General features: G+C 47.6%; 6 protein-coding genes across 6 annotated transcripts; 4 read left to right on the top strand and 2 right to left on the bottom strand.

Annotated features, from left to right (window-relative positions):
* Window positions 1–126: 126 nt before the first annotated feature.
* N7496_005257 (pectin lyase fold/virulence factor) lies at window positions 127–1587 on the top strand (the record flags this gene model as incomplete). Its single annotated transcript, XM_056698186.1, has 1 exon — window positions 127–1587. The coding sequence occupies one exon, from the start codon at window positions 127–129 to the stop codon at window positions 1585–1587; it is 1461 nt and encodes a 486-aa protein (XP_056556711.1).
* Window positions 1588–2436: 849 nt separating this feature from the next.
* N7496_005256 (glutathione S-transferase family protein) lies at window positions 2437–3302 on the top strand (the record flags this gene model as incomplete). The annotated part of the gene is made up of 3 exons (XM_056698185.1): window positions 2437–2482; window positions 2550–2992; window positions 3081–3302. The coding sequence occupies 3 exons, from the start codon at window positions 2437–2439 to the stop codon at window positions 3300–3302; spliced, it is 711 nt and encodes a 236-aa protein (XP_056556710.1).
* A 1159-nt stretch (window positions 3303–4461) lies between these two features.
* N7496_005255 (ABC transporter substrate-binding protein) lies at window positions 4462–5424 on the top strand (the record flags this gene model as incomplete). The annotated part of the gene is made up of 1 exon (XM_056698184.1): window positions 4462–5424. One exon carries the CDS (start codon window positions 4462–4464, stop codon window positions 5422–5424), a length of 963 nt encoding a protein of 320 aa, XP_056556709.1.
* A 412-nt stretch (window positions 5425–5836) lies between these two features.
* N7496_005254 (transcription factor domain-containing protein) lies at window positions 5837–7957 on the bottom strand (the record flags this gene model as incomplete). Its single annotated transcript, XM_056698183.1, has 3 exons — window positions 5837–7729; window positions 7786–7832; window positions 7936–7957. The coding sequence occupies 3 exons, from the start codon at window positions 7955–7957 to the stop codon at window positions 5837–5839; spliced, it is 1962 nt and encodes a 653-aa protein (XP_056556708.1).
* Window positions 7958–8574: 617 nt separating this feature from the next.
* Window positions 8575–10220, top strand: N7496_005253 (high-affinity nicotinic acid transporter-like protein; the record flags this gene model as incomplete). Its single annotated transcript, XM_056698182.1, has 5 exons — window positions 8575–8775; window positions 8831–9552; window positions 9609–9727; window positions 9770–9820; window positions 9889–10220. The coding sequence occupies 5 exons, from the start codon at window positions 8575–8577 to the stop codon at window positions 10218–10220; spliced, it is 1425 nt and encodes a 474-aa protein (XP_056556707.1).
* Window positions 10221–11120: 900 nt separating this feature from the next.
* On the bottom strand, window positions 11121–14789 carry N7496_005252 (uncharacterized protein; the record flags this gene model as incomplete). The annotated part of the gene is made up of 6 exons (XM_056698181.1): window positions 11121–11968; window positions 12120–12284; window positions 12357–12416; window positions 12485–12673; window positions 12728–14265; window positions 14326–14789. 6 exons carry the CDS (start codon window positions 14787–14789, stop codon window positions 11121–11123), a joined length of 3264 nt encoding a protein of 1087 aa, XP_056556706.1.
* Window positions 14790–15114: the final 325 nt, after the last annotated feature.

Raw genomic sequence — 15114 nt, 5'->3', positions numbered from 1 at the left:
AATGGGGTAACATCTCCCCACCAAGGGCCAGAGTTTGTATTTAATGCAGAGTATCGCTGCGAAGTAGGTTCATAATCTCTATTGATACACCTCGCAATACTCTAGAGACATATCTGTCTGATCGCAATGGCGCTTCGAGCTCTTCGTTATGGCGCTGCCACTGCAATTCTATCTGGCCTTATTCAGCTCTCTCTCGGAAGCGACGTTTACCTCGATTGCAGCTCAACAGCAAAGAGTGACGGCACCAAGTCCAACCCGTTCAACTCCTTGGCGCAAGTCAACGGAGTCATCTTACACGCCGGAGACTATTTAAACATCAAAGCTGGAACGACATGCACAGGAACTCTATCGCCACAGGGCAGTGGTGTGCAGGGCCACCCTATCACCCTGACCAGCTATGGACACGGTCCTCTGCCCATCATCAACGGTTCTGGGGCCGCAGAAGCTGTTAGGCTGATGAACCAGGATTATTGGGACATAAGCAACATTGCAGTCATTAATCCTGCTCCAGCGATAGGCTGGCGGCGCGGAATCGCGGCGACTGCAGACGATGGCACTGTTCACCACGGTCTTTATATTCACGATGTCACGGTTTACAATGTCGCCGGTGAAACAAACAAGGCAACTCAGTCGAGCGCATTCATCGCCTCTGCTGGCATTCTTGTGAACGGCACAGAGAACGCTAGTCGCTATGATGACGTGCAAATCTACGGCAATACAGTCCATGACTGTGGTGGTGGCGGCATCAAAGTCCGTGTTGGCCAGATGAACAACCGGGGAGAAGGTGCGCACATTTGGGGCAATAATATATCTTACGCTGGAGGTGATGGTATTGTTGTCTCCTACGGAGCAGCACCGCTCATCGAGAACAACGTCTGTGGATTCCTCGGTCACGGAACCTATCCATATACGGGTGGTAACTTTGCAGGAATCTGGGTGCTCGGGTGCCAGGATGCTGTTATGCGATTCAACGTTGTCCACAACACACTGATGTCAGACGTTGATAGTGAGGCATTTGACTGTGACTGGGGCAACGAGGGTACCTGTACTGTCGAATACAATTACAGTCATGATAATGCAGGCGGCATCTTCCTGAATTGTGATGGCTGTGGAACGCCCGGTGGTGCCACGCAGATTGTCCGATACAACATCTTTCAGAACGATTGCCGGATGTACAGCAACGGAGATGGAGTGCAACTGAACTTTTACAATAATGTCATCTACTGCCCTGACAAAGAGTTTGAGATCGCAGTGCCACCTCATACCAACTTGTCCAATAACATTTGGGTTGGAACAGCAAACTCGACATTGCCCAGCGGAAGCTCAATCGAGTGGCACGCGAATCTGTTCCAAACGGTGAACATGCCGGTGAATACAGCTGGGAACACAGGGAATCCGGAATTTATAAACCCGGGTACTGGCCAGGACAATCTCAACTCAGTCAATGGCTATCAGCTGCGTTCTGGGAGCCCTGCTTTGCACCAAGGCAACATCATTGTTGATAATGGCGGCCGGGACTTTTGGAATAACAAGGTGTCATCAACGGTGAGGCCCAATATTGGAGCATATAATGGAAAGGGACTATAGAAATAGTATAGTCATAAATGCCTTATTACTAGTCAAGTTAGACATCGACTAGACGCCCTATTCTCCACACCCAATAGTCGTATATATGCTGATTACTTGCTAAAAGCAAAGTGTATGCCTTAAGACTCCTAACTACAGTGCACAGAGCGCTGAGTGCGCAATACAGTAAATAGAGTAAGAAGCCGGGGGAGAGCGGGTGGCTCTTACCCTCTGTCGGGTGATCACCGCGCTGGCCTTTCTCTCACCTAGGCTTAGATCCAGCTTTGGTTGTTGGTTCTCCTTGGCCTGGCTGAAGCTGTGATATCTTTATACTCATATATACCATCGAACTCAGACCCAGCATTAGCCAAACGGCGAGACTGGCTCCACTGTCGACTTGGCCTAGGTGTGTGTTCTTAGTCTCTAGTCCAGGCTACCACTATAACGTGGACACCAACATGTTGCATTTCCTTGCCAGGGAATCCCTGCTATGTAGCGCATACAGCATAACTAAAATCCGTGGGGCAATAAATCGATATCAAGCCGCAATTCGCCGTAAAAGAACCTTCCTCAAACAGAAAACGAGATGAAAAGTTCGATCGGAAGTTGCCGATAAAATTCGGGGATGATTCTGCTGATAGATAGTAACATTTTCGGAGAAACCCGATGTGATCCTAGATACTCAGATTTGAGGGAATCAGTCCGGGAACCGTGACTACTCTATTTCTCCATTTAAACAGAATCTCAACTTCAAGCTCCAAATCTGTGTCTCTCACAATTGACTATATGAGCTACCCTCAACCGCCATTGAAGTCAACCTTGAACTCTTACCTGATAGTTTGTTAGCCACCAAGACCGACAACATTAACTATGGCTACCGCTTCGGTCATACTCTATACCAACCGAAACTGTCCATGTATGTTCTCCAGGTCCTTGACGGAATGGTCGCTTTTATACTACAAAGTGCTGACAAAGTCAATCAGGGGCGCATCGTGTTCATATTGCGTTGGCGGAATTGGCTCTTCCGTTCGAGGAGAAGATTATCGACTACAGCAAGCCAAGGACGCCTGAGTATCTCAAAATCAATCCTAGTGGAAGGGTACCCACAATGATATACAACGGCCACATCATCATTGAGTCGTCTATCATCGCGCAGTTTCTGGCCGATTCAGTGGCATCGACGCACTTGATTCCGCGGACTGGAGAAGCCCAAGGAGCCCTCGTGCGTGAGAGAATCGCTTTCTTTGTCGAAACTTATTTTTCAAAAGCCAACATCTACTACTATCGGGCGATAGAAGCCAAAACTGATGAAGATGCCGAGGACCTGGGCAAGCGTTATTCTGATGCCATCGTTACAGACGTTGAGCCTCTCTTGCAGGACGCGGAACCGTTCTTCAACGGCAGCACTAAGCTGACTATGGCCGAGGTAAGTATACTATAATTACTTTGAAGATGTTGGCTTCGTTCCTATTACAATGGCACTTGAGATTCAGAGCGATTGAGACAATTTCTAGGTTTTGACGGCCTCGTTTATCATACGCATTTTCACACTGCCCTTCACTGAAAATGCACCACTGCCAAAATCCATGATAGCGAATCTGGAAGAAAGCGCGCCGAATTTCTACGCGTGGGCTCGGGCCACCATGGAGCATCCATCTGTAAACAGCATCTACAACACAGATGCCTGTGCGGCTGAGATGCGTGATCGACGAGCGAAGGCTCGTGCTTTGGCATAAGTTCGTCACTGAAATAACTGCCGTGAACGCTAAGTTCCCATCATCGGGATATTATCCATCGTTGATTGCCAAGGTTCCATGTATGGAATACTTGTTGGCAATATCACCAAGATTGTTTAGAAGTTAATATTAGGAGGCCAGAATTGCTTCTGGAGAGCTGGATGTACAACTTCTGTAGCTGAGCCAACCATTAGGTCGAGTGCGAATAGACTTTGCCTATGCTTCGTGGAAAGTGACTTTCAAGCTTGATACCATAGCTCTCAAAGGTTCACAAGTCATTAACGCCGGATCATACCCCAGCCGTCGTGCCGACCTAGCATGATGACCACTCCGAGGCAGACATGTAGGATCGGATCCATGATCCCCCAACTATTCTAATTTTAGTTCATGGCTGTCATTTTCGAGTCGTATTCCTGCAAATAATTCCGTGGATTTAGGTGAGTAACCCTGGGCAAGGCTCAGCCAGAGTAACAAGATTTTATGTAAGCTCAAATTTGCACAAAAATGCCCTTAGAGTGGTAAAAGTCTATCATTTTCAATGACCACATAAGATGAGAAGGCTTCATGACTAGCATTATCTGTATAATTTACGCTCGAAGCTCTATTATTTAATGTATCCATTGCCTTCGGCTGTATTGTAACCATTGTATAGCTTGCATCGACAATTTGAGATCGATTAAAGCCTTGTGTAAGGAGAATTCGCAAAATTTGAATGAAGCATGGAGAATGAAGAATAGAATACGGCATATTATAGGAGAATGTGAGGTTCTTCCGAATGGAATCAGAACTGATTGGTATATATGAGAAAGATTGCTTCGCAGCCCGAAAGTTATCGGGGCTACTGGGGAAATCGGGATTCTCCAAGATGGACCGTCGGGGTTCTCCGAAAATTTTGGAAAGTCGGCATCGAGAAGTTTCGCTGATAAAGACTCTTCAATGATACTAGTTCTGAAATGCAGGAATCGAATATTTAAGTGAAGTTGTTTCTCAAAAAAAGTCCAGCAGCAAACTTTGACTATTTCAAGACTTCACTTTTTGGTCCACGGTTCCTCGCCGCGCACCGCCAAAGCTCTGTGTTACCTGTTTTCTACATAATATACCCCGGTCTGGGCTGCACTTCCTATCCAGATCTGTCGCGCAACACTTAAAGAGGCTAAACATGCAGCCCTTTCACCTTACCGCCACTGGCTATAACCTCAACTATCTCCCGGAATATATCGCCCTTCGACATGGCTTCTTCCGGAAACAGGGACTCGATGTAACAGTCAGCATTCCTACACCCTGGGATGGAGTACTCAACGCGCTCGCCGACGGTTCTGCAATGATGTGCTTGGGTGGAATCTGGGTGCCGTCGATGTACCGCGAAAGAGTACAGAACTACACCGTATTCGCGCAGGTTGCGAATCGGTCGCCTCTCGCCTTGATCCGACGTACTAGCGACAAAAGTTTCAAGCTGGCCGACGTGGCTGGGCGTACTGTCCTGATGAAGTCCGGTGGCGGGGCCAGTGTTGGCCTCTTCTTCAAGATGCTACTTCGCGAGAACGGCATCGATGCAAGATCTGTTGACTACATCCAAGATCTAGACGGTGTCATGCTGGGTGACTTGTTCCAAGGCGGCATGGGCGATTATTTTGTCACAGACAATCTTTCTGCCCAGGTCATGGTTGCGCGTAATCCTGACGTGACTATTGCAATGCAGATGGTCACTCAAGGAGACATCCCTTGGAGCGTTTATTACCGGGAAACTGCAACAATCACTCCAGAAATTCTCGAGGCACAGAAGCGATTCTGCATTGCCCTTCAGAATGGGATAGACTGGGTTCTTGAGCACGAGGCAGAATCTTTCCAGGACGAGCTCGCCGAGCTTTTTCCAGATGTTCCAGTCGACGTCCTTGTGACCGTTACCAACGAGTTCCGTCAGAGCGGGATGTGGACAACCACTTCTGTGCCTCGCCATGGTTACGAACGCTGGCAGCTAGGGCTGCGTGATGCACGCCTCATCACAGAGCCAATCATTTATGAGGACCTTATCAACAACGGACCCTCAGCCGCCGCGCAGGCTTTGACTAAGTCCTCAATAAGTACGACAGCAGTGGAAGCCGTGCAGCAGACCGAATTGTGATGTGCCTGTTGGAATTCATTATGACCCAGAATACTAAAACATTGATTGCGATGGGAGAGTATATGTTAATTGGGATGAAATTGCCATGTGACTTCATCTAGATAAAGCAATTCACTTTACTTCATAGCACATAACTCAACTACAGACACGATAGCAATCTTGACAACCGCTGTCATTCCAAGTCTCTAACTTCAATCCTACTGGGCTATATGACCGTAATGGAAGGAATAGTCTAAATTTTCTGGTTACCTAGAACCGGTTTAGGTGGATGGTGGAATTAGTCGTTTAATCGTTGTGAAGTTATTGTTGGACAAAAAAAAGCATTGAGCCGCCGAGGGTGTACAATACTTTTGGGTAAATATTTGTGAGATCCACGGCCTCTCATTGAGATGAGTCACTAGCCCAAGAAGTATTAGAAGAACATATGAGACTCCCCTCTTGCCATGGGGTCAGAGCTCATGTCACTAAGCCCTCTGTCCTCGGGGTCAGGCCATTGAGCAGCACTGCTGAGCATCTCGCTAAATAAAAAGCTATCAGCAGAAAAAATGCCTGGAATTTCTATGCCGGTATTCTCATTTGCTCTACGAGATGGCTGCAGCTGCTGCAAAAGATTCTCTGCTTGTTTCTCGAACTGCTGACGGCCATGTTGTTGTTCCACAGCGTTCTCGTCGACTAGCCAGTTAACTGTTGCTGACGAAAGGGTATCGAAGGTGTCACGACAACCTGCAACTCCTGGAAAGCTCTCAGCTAGTGCAGAGAGTGTTGAGGCGCAGGATTGTAATATAGAGATGCTACTCCCGATAGAATTCCGCTCTCGCACTGCTCTCGACTGCCAAAGACTATATATAACTCCCAAGCCAGCCATAAACAGGTCATGGCTGGACTTCCAGAGTATATCAATCTTCCCTTCTCGCTGTAATGTTTTGATACTTTCAATTAGTCGACAAGAGGCGTGGAAAGAGAGCACTGTTGCTTCTGGGGACGTTTGCAATCCTGTTGAGTTGGGCCGATACAGCAGGAGAATTGTATTGTTGTAGATATAATCCCAATACGCTTGATACGCGAATATGGATGATTGGTGAGCCCTGTTGGTCTGCGGAATTGTAGCGTACCATTCTTCAAGACGAGGCTTGATGTCCTGAACCCAGGCCGCGTAGTTTGCTCTGGGATAAGCTATCTTCGGAGCCCAAGTTTGGCTATGGTGCACATGTCTTATCTCAGACTCAAGTTTCGATAAAGTAAACAGGTGGTTGTGAGCTCTTTGGCTATGGATGTCCAGTTCGATGGCTTCGGTGCCAGATGCCCCTCGATAGACAGCCCATGGATTTGGAAGTGGCACACGTATACTTTCGTCGATAATACCAAAAGGGCGACCGAGCGTGATGCACAAAATACGGTCAAATTGGTATGTGGAGTACCATAAACGCCGGCGGTCGTATAATATGGCTGGATCAAGATTCGCGGTCTGATCTTCGCTTTCCCAATGCAAGCCTATGTCAATGCATAGGCGTAAAGCGATACCAGTCAAATGCCATAGACTCCCCTGAGAAGGACACAATGCAATAAATTGAGCCAAAAGGAGGATAGTGCGGAGGGTCTCGGCATCACTTTTCGAGTTCACGACGACCTTTTCGTACCAACTCATGGCTGACCTGAAGCATCCCTCACTCTGACTCGGTCGACCTCCAGATGGGTTTGAAACATCGCAGAGGGCGATGGCGAGAACCATAAAAGATATGAAAATGTCCCTTTCTACGGCGCGGTCTGGGAGCTGCTGGCCACTCATGGCCTGGTATGCGCTCTCTATAGCCTCCTCCACCTTCGAACGCTCCACGACAGGTAGATGAGGTGTATGGTACTGGAAGTAGACATCCACCAGATGATCTGCGGCATGACGCGGTGGAAGAGAAGCCTCCGCTGCCATTGAAGACGAAGAAGGGTCATACGAGCGTGGCTCACTCAGAAGGGGAGAAGGCAAGGCGTCGACGCGGATTGCTGATATGACCAATCTGGCGAGGGTGATGCCGCCACTTTGTCCCAAGAATCGTGGCTGTCTTGACGGCTCAACCACAATGTCCCTGACACTCTTCACCAAGTCTTGCACGTGGTTCGAACTTGCATCAGACTTGGCCGGGCTTCCTGTTGGATGGTTGCTAGGACCAACACTGCCTGGAGATGAGTGTTCACGAGGAGTGGTGATATCCCCATTGGCCGAAGCGGACTGGGCTCTTGCTCGCAATTCTCGGTTCTCCCGGGTTAACTTTTCAATCTCCGTCTCTAGCTCCGATACGTAGTTACGAGGAACCTCCAAACATGTCAGTTCAGTGCGGTATGATCGTAACTAGTATTCGATGCACTTACCTCGTAATGTTTCCTTGAGTGATAAGTCAGGCACTGCGCGCCGGCTCCTTCGCAGTTGGAGCAACTCGGAAACCTCAGATCACACTGCTCGCCGCATCATCAGCAACAAAGTAACAAGACTTCCAGTGGAGTGGAAAATACAATACCGACCTTCTGCTTTCTCCGACGACATCTACGAGAATTTCACTTAGCTTCGAATCATCGCATCGCCTTCTGGGGCTCACCTCAGACATGCCGTCGCTCCTTTCGCGAGCCTTTGACCCGAAGGCAATGACGACTGCATTAGCGACTATCTAGACTCTAGGATCAATGACGGATATGGGAGAATAACCAGAGTTCTCTCGTGGGGGTTATAACGAAAAGGCAAACTTCGGAAGAAGCCGCTGGGGCCAACCTCGCATTGATGCTATTCGCTAGCCATCCCGGCGTATCAGCGTGCTTGCGATAAGATATCTCTCGTCGGATCGGATTTGTCCGATATCATTTATCACTAAGAAGAGACCTAAGATTAGGTATCAGTTCAAATTAGGTTTCTTCCGAAAGGGAAAAAAAGGACTAGTAAATCATGGTTGAGGCCTTATCTTGCCAACCACAGAGGCCTTTTAGCGAACGGCCCTATTTTCTACGCGTAGACCTCGAGCTTGCCGGTTAATCTGGTATCTCCAAAGATGAAATATATAGTAAGGCGACTCGACGACGTTGACGAAGATCTTCTTTTAGGACCGCAACTGGATTGAGCACGACTAAGACCACATTACCGCAGATTTGTCCCTAGTCAAAGCCGCCTCGATGGAGTTTGACATGAAAACAGAAGACACAAAGACCACGATCGTTGACACCGAGGTCGGAATCGATACTCGGTCCAACGAGGCCGGCTCATCTATCTACATTGATCCAGAGAAGGAGGCTGCTGCTCGAAGGAAATTCGACAAATACCTCGTACCTGTCTCGCTTATATTCATAGTCCTTTCCGCCCTGGACCGAAACAATGTATGCAGAAATACCCGGTGTCTAGAGAATTCCCTCATCTCTAACGGTTGACTAGATTGGAAATGCAGTAGTCTTTGGCTTTGACCAAGACTTGGGCCTTGTGGGCAACCAATTCAACAACATCCAAACTCTGTCCAGCTTTTGTAGTTTCGCAGGCGAGCTCCCTTGGACCTTAGTCGTTCGACGCTTTGGGGCTAGGAAGGCACTGGGCACTGCATTTCTCCTATGGAGTATCTGTACCCTCGGAACCGCCTTCATCCACACATATGGCCAAGCCATCGCCGTCCGGATGATTCTATGCGCATGTGAAGGTGGCTTGTCTCCTGGATTTGCGTTTGTCTACTCCACGATTTACCCCCAAGAACAGGCAGGAAAGCGTATCATGACGACCAACCTAGCCCAATGCATTTCTGGCGCTTTTGGTGGTCTTTTTGCCTATGCGATTCAAACTATGGGAACCAGAAGAGGCCTTGCCGCTTGGAGATGGTTATTTATCATCGAGTTCTGCGTTACCATTTTCATTGGTGGAATCGGATGGATCTTCATCCCAGATTCAGCGGAAACGGCGTGGTATCTCAGCGAAGAAGAGAAAGAGACCATGCGTCTGAAGAGGAAGCGAGACTACTTTCTTCGAGGCGAACCAAAGTTCGAGTGGAAGTGGGCTAAGGAATCACTGATGGATCCTTTTGTCTATCTCCTGGGCACAGCTTTCTTCACTTCATCCGTCGCAATCAACGGCTTCAATGTCTTCCTGCCTTCGATCATCAATGGCCTTGGGTGAGTAACTGGATATATGACGAGAAGCTCGAGTTCAACCCTGACTTATGGATTAGATATACCTCCCTTCAGGCTAACTACCTGACCATCCCGGTCTATGTTTTGGGTGCCATCTCTCTTTTGACTCAGGTTTACTTTTCCGATAAGCTCAAACAACGAAGCATGTTTATCATCGGTTGTTGTCTTCCGGTGGCGGTAGGCTACTTAATTTGTGTAGGGACATCGAGTCCCGGTGCTGGTTACGCAGGAATGTTTATTCTTGTCGTTGGTAAGGAAGTGCAAGACATATCTGATTGGTCAACTTATGGATTAGCCCTTATCTAACACCTGATCTAGGTCTCTATCCTATTTCTACGCTTGCTGTCACCTGGGCAACTAATACCTTTGCGCCTGATTCCAAACGTGCGATTGCCATGCCCATGGTATATACCATGGCCGATATATCTTCGATGGTATCATCCCAACTATACCCTAGCACACAAAAGCCTCGATATATTCAAGGCAATGCGGTCTCTGCGGGCTTAACATGCGTTGCTGGGCTTCTTTACACCGCGAGCTGGTACCTTCTTAGGCTCAGAAACATGAAAAAGGAGAAACTTCTCGCTGAAGGGGCCACTACGAATCATATGGAGGGAGACAGGAGTCTTGATTCCATGTACATTCTTTAAGCAGCAGTTTACTGTCAGGGACGGACAGAAGCGATTTGTAGAATTGAAGCAACTTCTATTATTTCAAATTTGACAGTTGCGCCGCCAACAGGTTGCTAGCTCTTAGATCGTCGGCAAGGGGAAGTACGGCGGACGACAGAGGGGACTTCCCCAAAACTCTTAGTTAGCGACTCTCAACCCGGTAGAATCTCCATTTCAGCCATTCTTTATCCCATATAATGTATAGATTTCCTATGTCCCTTAGAGAAAAGCGATTTTACTACAAGAAACGGATTAAGATAGATTTAAATCGGCCAACTAATAAGATTACTTAAGCTGAAATTTATTATAATCTATAACCCCATAGCTAATCTCAAGACTAATCTCAAGACCTATAATCGTATAGCTATTTCCTGAATCACCTACGTTATTATATATAATACTATTAAATAGGGCTATAGATAACGCTTTACTAACAAGCTTATAGTAAGTTATATAGTTATATATCGGTATGATATGATACAAGCTATATATCTACCTAGGTAAGAGGATTTTAGGATATTCGGGTAGAGCGTATAGGCCGGTAGAAGAAGCGGTAAAGGCTTCCTGTAGTAGGATTTAGGAGTTTGGGGGAATTCACGTCTATCGTCCACCGTGGGGAAGAGGGTAATACACAAGGTGAGACTTTCAGCTGAACAAAAAACCGGAATCTTATAGGCAGCTACGGGGCATTCATCTTAGCTGTTCAAATAGCACGTTTCGGATGGAGGTTATTCAAACGAAGCGATTGTCCGTATTTGGTTCTATTCACGGGTTACAGTATACAAGCTTTGAGTGGAACGGCGCTTGGAAGTAACATAGGTATTGCCTTGCTTGTATTTGTAAACCTCACCGAAGTAAAAATTACAGAAAAATGAGGCCCTACGAACGACGACTGTCTCTACCCTTTCTTGAGGTCCGGGTACCATCTTTGCGAGCCTCTCCCGAGCCAGACTTACGCTCTTTGTTGCTTGAACCTTTCTTCCGATCCAATCGCCTTTGCTTCTCTCGCATTGATAGCTCCTCATCTGAGCTGTAGGACGACTGGACCTGGACTGCGTATTCTTCCTCGGAATTCTCACTGCTCTCTTCACTACTTGCAGTGGAGCTATATTGGTAGGTATCGGCCTCGCTCGAATCGGTCACTGAGGATTCAGATGACTCTACCTGTCGCCGGCGGTTGCCACCTTTGGGTCGGGACTTTCGATCCCTTCTGTCTCTATTCCAATCGTCCCGACGAGTGGAATTCTGCTTTGCGAGATCTTGCTTGCCCATGCCATGGACCTCGTGAAGATAATCGTCGAACCTCGTCGAGGCTTCTTCCACGAGCCGGAAATATGATGCCTTCAGGACGGGTGTGTGCTCCTTTGGCTTGCCTTCCTCAGCTGCCTTTCGATTCTTCTCTGCTGCATGGTCTTCGGCCATTGCAACAGCGATGTGGAAGGCGTTCCGAATCTGGCGGCCATTCCATCGGTGCTGCGGATCGTTTTCCTTGTAATGATTATTGGCGAATCTGGAAATATCGTCTTTCTTAACTACTATTGCATCTTTGCCCCGCATTTCGGCAAGTTTCATGTTTTCAGCGAAAATTTTAAGGGTGGTTCTCTTGTCGAGTGGTGGGTAGTAGAGGCTGATGTGAACGCGCGAGCGAAAAGCCTCGTCTATCTTTCCCACGCGGTTAGTAGTGAGGAAGAGAATTCCTTGGTAATATTCGAGAACTCGGAGGAAGACTATTTTCAATTAGTGAGAGATGCTTGCATGAGTATGTGGGAAAGCCCTACCTGATACTAAGCTGTTGTGCTGTACATTGTTTTCCCTCTGGCTGAGAAAAACATCGGCCTGCTCCTTGTATTAGTTCCTTGGTTGGCTTTCGTAACGAACTTTGAAGGAAACTACTACTTGCCTCATCTAAAAGGAGGACGCATTTCCACTTTTGCGCCTGCGTGAAAATATACTTCAGGCGAGACTCCACTTCACTGGCGGTAATGCCAAGGTCACCACAAGTGATGGGATAGAGGGGCAGGTCACAAAGTTCGGCAACACATTCTAAATTCAATTAACAAGGTCAAAAAGGTCAAAAGGTTGCTTTCTGGGGTTTGGTATTTCTTTGGCTCTTACCGGCGGTTGAAGTCTTTCCCACTCCTGGTGCACCATGCAGGAGGATGATGAGTCCCTTGCCTATAGTTGCGAAAGATGTGAGTTTGGAGCAGAAAACAAAAACGCAATAAGAGGCTGTAAAATGTTACCTTTTCCTCTAATAAGGTCCGAGTGCGAATATCGCTCTTGTGTTTCTTCACTGCGATGACGAAAATGAGCCTGAACCAAGGAATAGACCATTTTCTTGTGACTATGCGGTAAGACCAAAGAGTTCCACCCGCGATCCCTCGGTTGGTCTGTGGTATCTGCGAACTCAACATGGTTGATATCGATGACAGCTGTATTTATCTTAGTTTCGCTTCAATCAACGCGGTGGTGTTGAGAATGCTCACCCCATTTTCGATCCTTGAGCACAAAGGCAAATATCTTGCTTGGGAGGATGATGATATCTTCCTCTGGAACCTTGTCCGGATCATCGTCGAGATTTCGAGTATTAGTTGTCAATAAAGCATTCTTCGCCACGAATTCCTCCATCCGACGATGGTCGAGGTCGAGGTCGTTGAAGACTCGATCATTTTCACAACAGTCAGGAATTTGGCAGCCTCCCGCAGATACCATCACAACCTCTGGTCGACTTGCGCTATTCGGTGGGCTTACTCCAAACTCTGTCTTGTACTTCCAGTCTTGGTCTTTGTCACGGCTATCCCAGATAGCAGTCTTGAAATCAATCACTACCTGGCTGTCGATTTCCTCGCCCTCGTGTAGATTTGGCCCCCTATATTGTAAATGTGTGCCTTTCGAAACACGCAGGTATTTTCGACCGTTGGAAAGAAGTTTCTCCTTGATGCTGGGATCTTCTGCAAGTCGTAGAGGGTATATGGGAAGGTCTCGAACGCTTCGTCGTCCGTTATATGATGTAACCGTAAAGTTTTGTGTGACTGGACCAAACTTTTCGCCATCGTAATGCACCTGATAGCAGAGCACGACAAAATCGCTCTCTTTAGGTGGGACTTGGTAGCCGACCTCTTCATTTTGGTTCTCTTTGGGCGTTGGCGGGCACAGATATGGACGACCACCAGTTACGTAGAGCACCCTATAGGCATGGACGGGCTCTTGTCTTGTTATCACCACCTCACCTGGCGTGAATATATGCCAGAGCTCAGAATAGTAAACTTTCTCGACAAACCCACTTCTCAGTGCCCCGAGGGGTCTGAGGTCCCGATCCATAAATTCGATCAAGCAGCATAACTCTTTGTAGGCTTGTTCAGAGCCATACTCTTCTAACAACTTCACTTCGTCCGCGTCGAGAGAGATCCCAGTCTGATCTGAGTTCTGTGAGCTCTCCGGGTTTTCATCAGGACTCGACGTCATGGCCTGCTCTGCCACCGCGGTCGGTTCAAATTTCTTTCTCAGCTGCGTGTGAACACTGCGGATATCCTGCTCATATTGCACTAAAAGCTTGAACGGCCTGAGCAAGACCAGAGGGGAGTTCTCTTTGTGCAACTCAACCTCCAAGACCTTTTCTAGCAATTTCAACAAGGGGCCTCCGTTAATGCGAATGCGATCCGGGAGAGCGGGGTATTCGCCTTCTGTCGATTGTGGTGGATGGACTGGAACTGCAGTATCTGTCGTGTTTTCTTCATCCCCAACCCTAATAAAGTCCTGGAGAAACCATGCCCGTCGGATGTCACGAAGGTGAAGGGTTTCACTCGAATGAAATCTTGCCCAGATTTTATGAGGAATAATCGCATCGCCTATCAGAACATCAAGTGCGTGGACGTCGGCGGAACGTTTCTTCTCATCTTTTCGCTTAAAGTCAACCCAAGTCACCCGGCGTTCTCTAGGAATCGTCATTGTTAAGGAGTTCTTCGTCTTATCCTCATCTACATCTTTCTCATCCATCGACGCTTTGCTTTCGAGGGCCGACAGTCTGTGGCCAGTTGGATTAACATGAATTCGAATAATAATGAAAACGACGTAAAGAGCTTACCTGTCGTTTACCAGGCGGAAGTATTCTTGGAACATGAACGAAAAAGTCTCGTTATGCCTGATTCTTGATTTTAACGGCAGTCGTTTCTCATGCGCCCGCATTACAAAAGATCCAGTTCCTATGCAACGATGATTTTCGTTGGCTTCCAAAACATCCCCATTTATGTAATTCAGCAGGTAATCATATATTTTTTCCACCTCGTCGTAGGTCTCTTTTGACAGTGCCTCGCTGAGATCCCCTGGCTCAGCTGCTCCAGGCGGAGCCTCGAGTTTAGGGTCGGATGGTGAACCATCATCGGGCTGGGAAGGTGCCTTGGCAGATGCAAGACCATCAGGAACAGTGTCTTCTTCGGGAGTTACGGATGATTTCTGAGGATCTGCAATGCTTTGGGGGGCGATATGGAGAGTTGGTTGAGCAACCCCCTCGTCAGGACTGACTGTTTCTACCTGAGGAGGAAGTGTCATGATGGTTCAATGACAAGAAGGGTGTGAGAATTCTTGGCCGGGTTAAGGACGATTAAAATGGAGGGGTGACCGGCGGATTTAAGAATAGGAAAGTCATTAACTTGTGGACCAGGACCCAGGTGCACGTTTTCCAACCATCTTTCAAGCCTCCGGCGCTTCTGCAAGCTAACAAGACCGGGCTGTGCATATGTCCAATTAGAACTGTAGCACCTCGGCTGTTATGCACAGATGCCTCACTTGTCCGCTCGACGCTTACTTTTAGTTACAGCCCCAGCCCCCTATTTCTGTCGTTTTTCTTTTTTTCAAGGTGTAGTTAATAGATAAG

This window comes from Penicillium cataractarum (genome assembly GCF_028827025.1).
Source record: "Penicillium cataractarum strain IBT 29864 chromosome Unknown utg000004l, whole genome shotgun sequence".
In the NCBI taxonomy this organism is placed as follows: Eukaryota; Fungi; Ascomycota; class Eurotiomycetes; order Eurotiales; family Aspergillaceae; genus Penicillium; species Penicillium cataractarum.
This window is presented reverse-complemented; position numbering and strand designations above follow the sequence as displayed.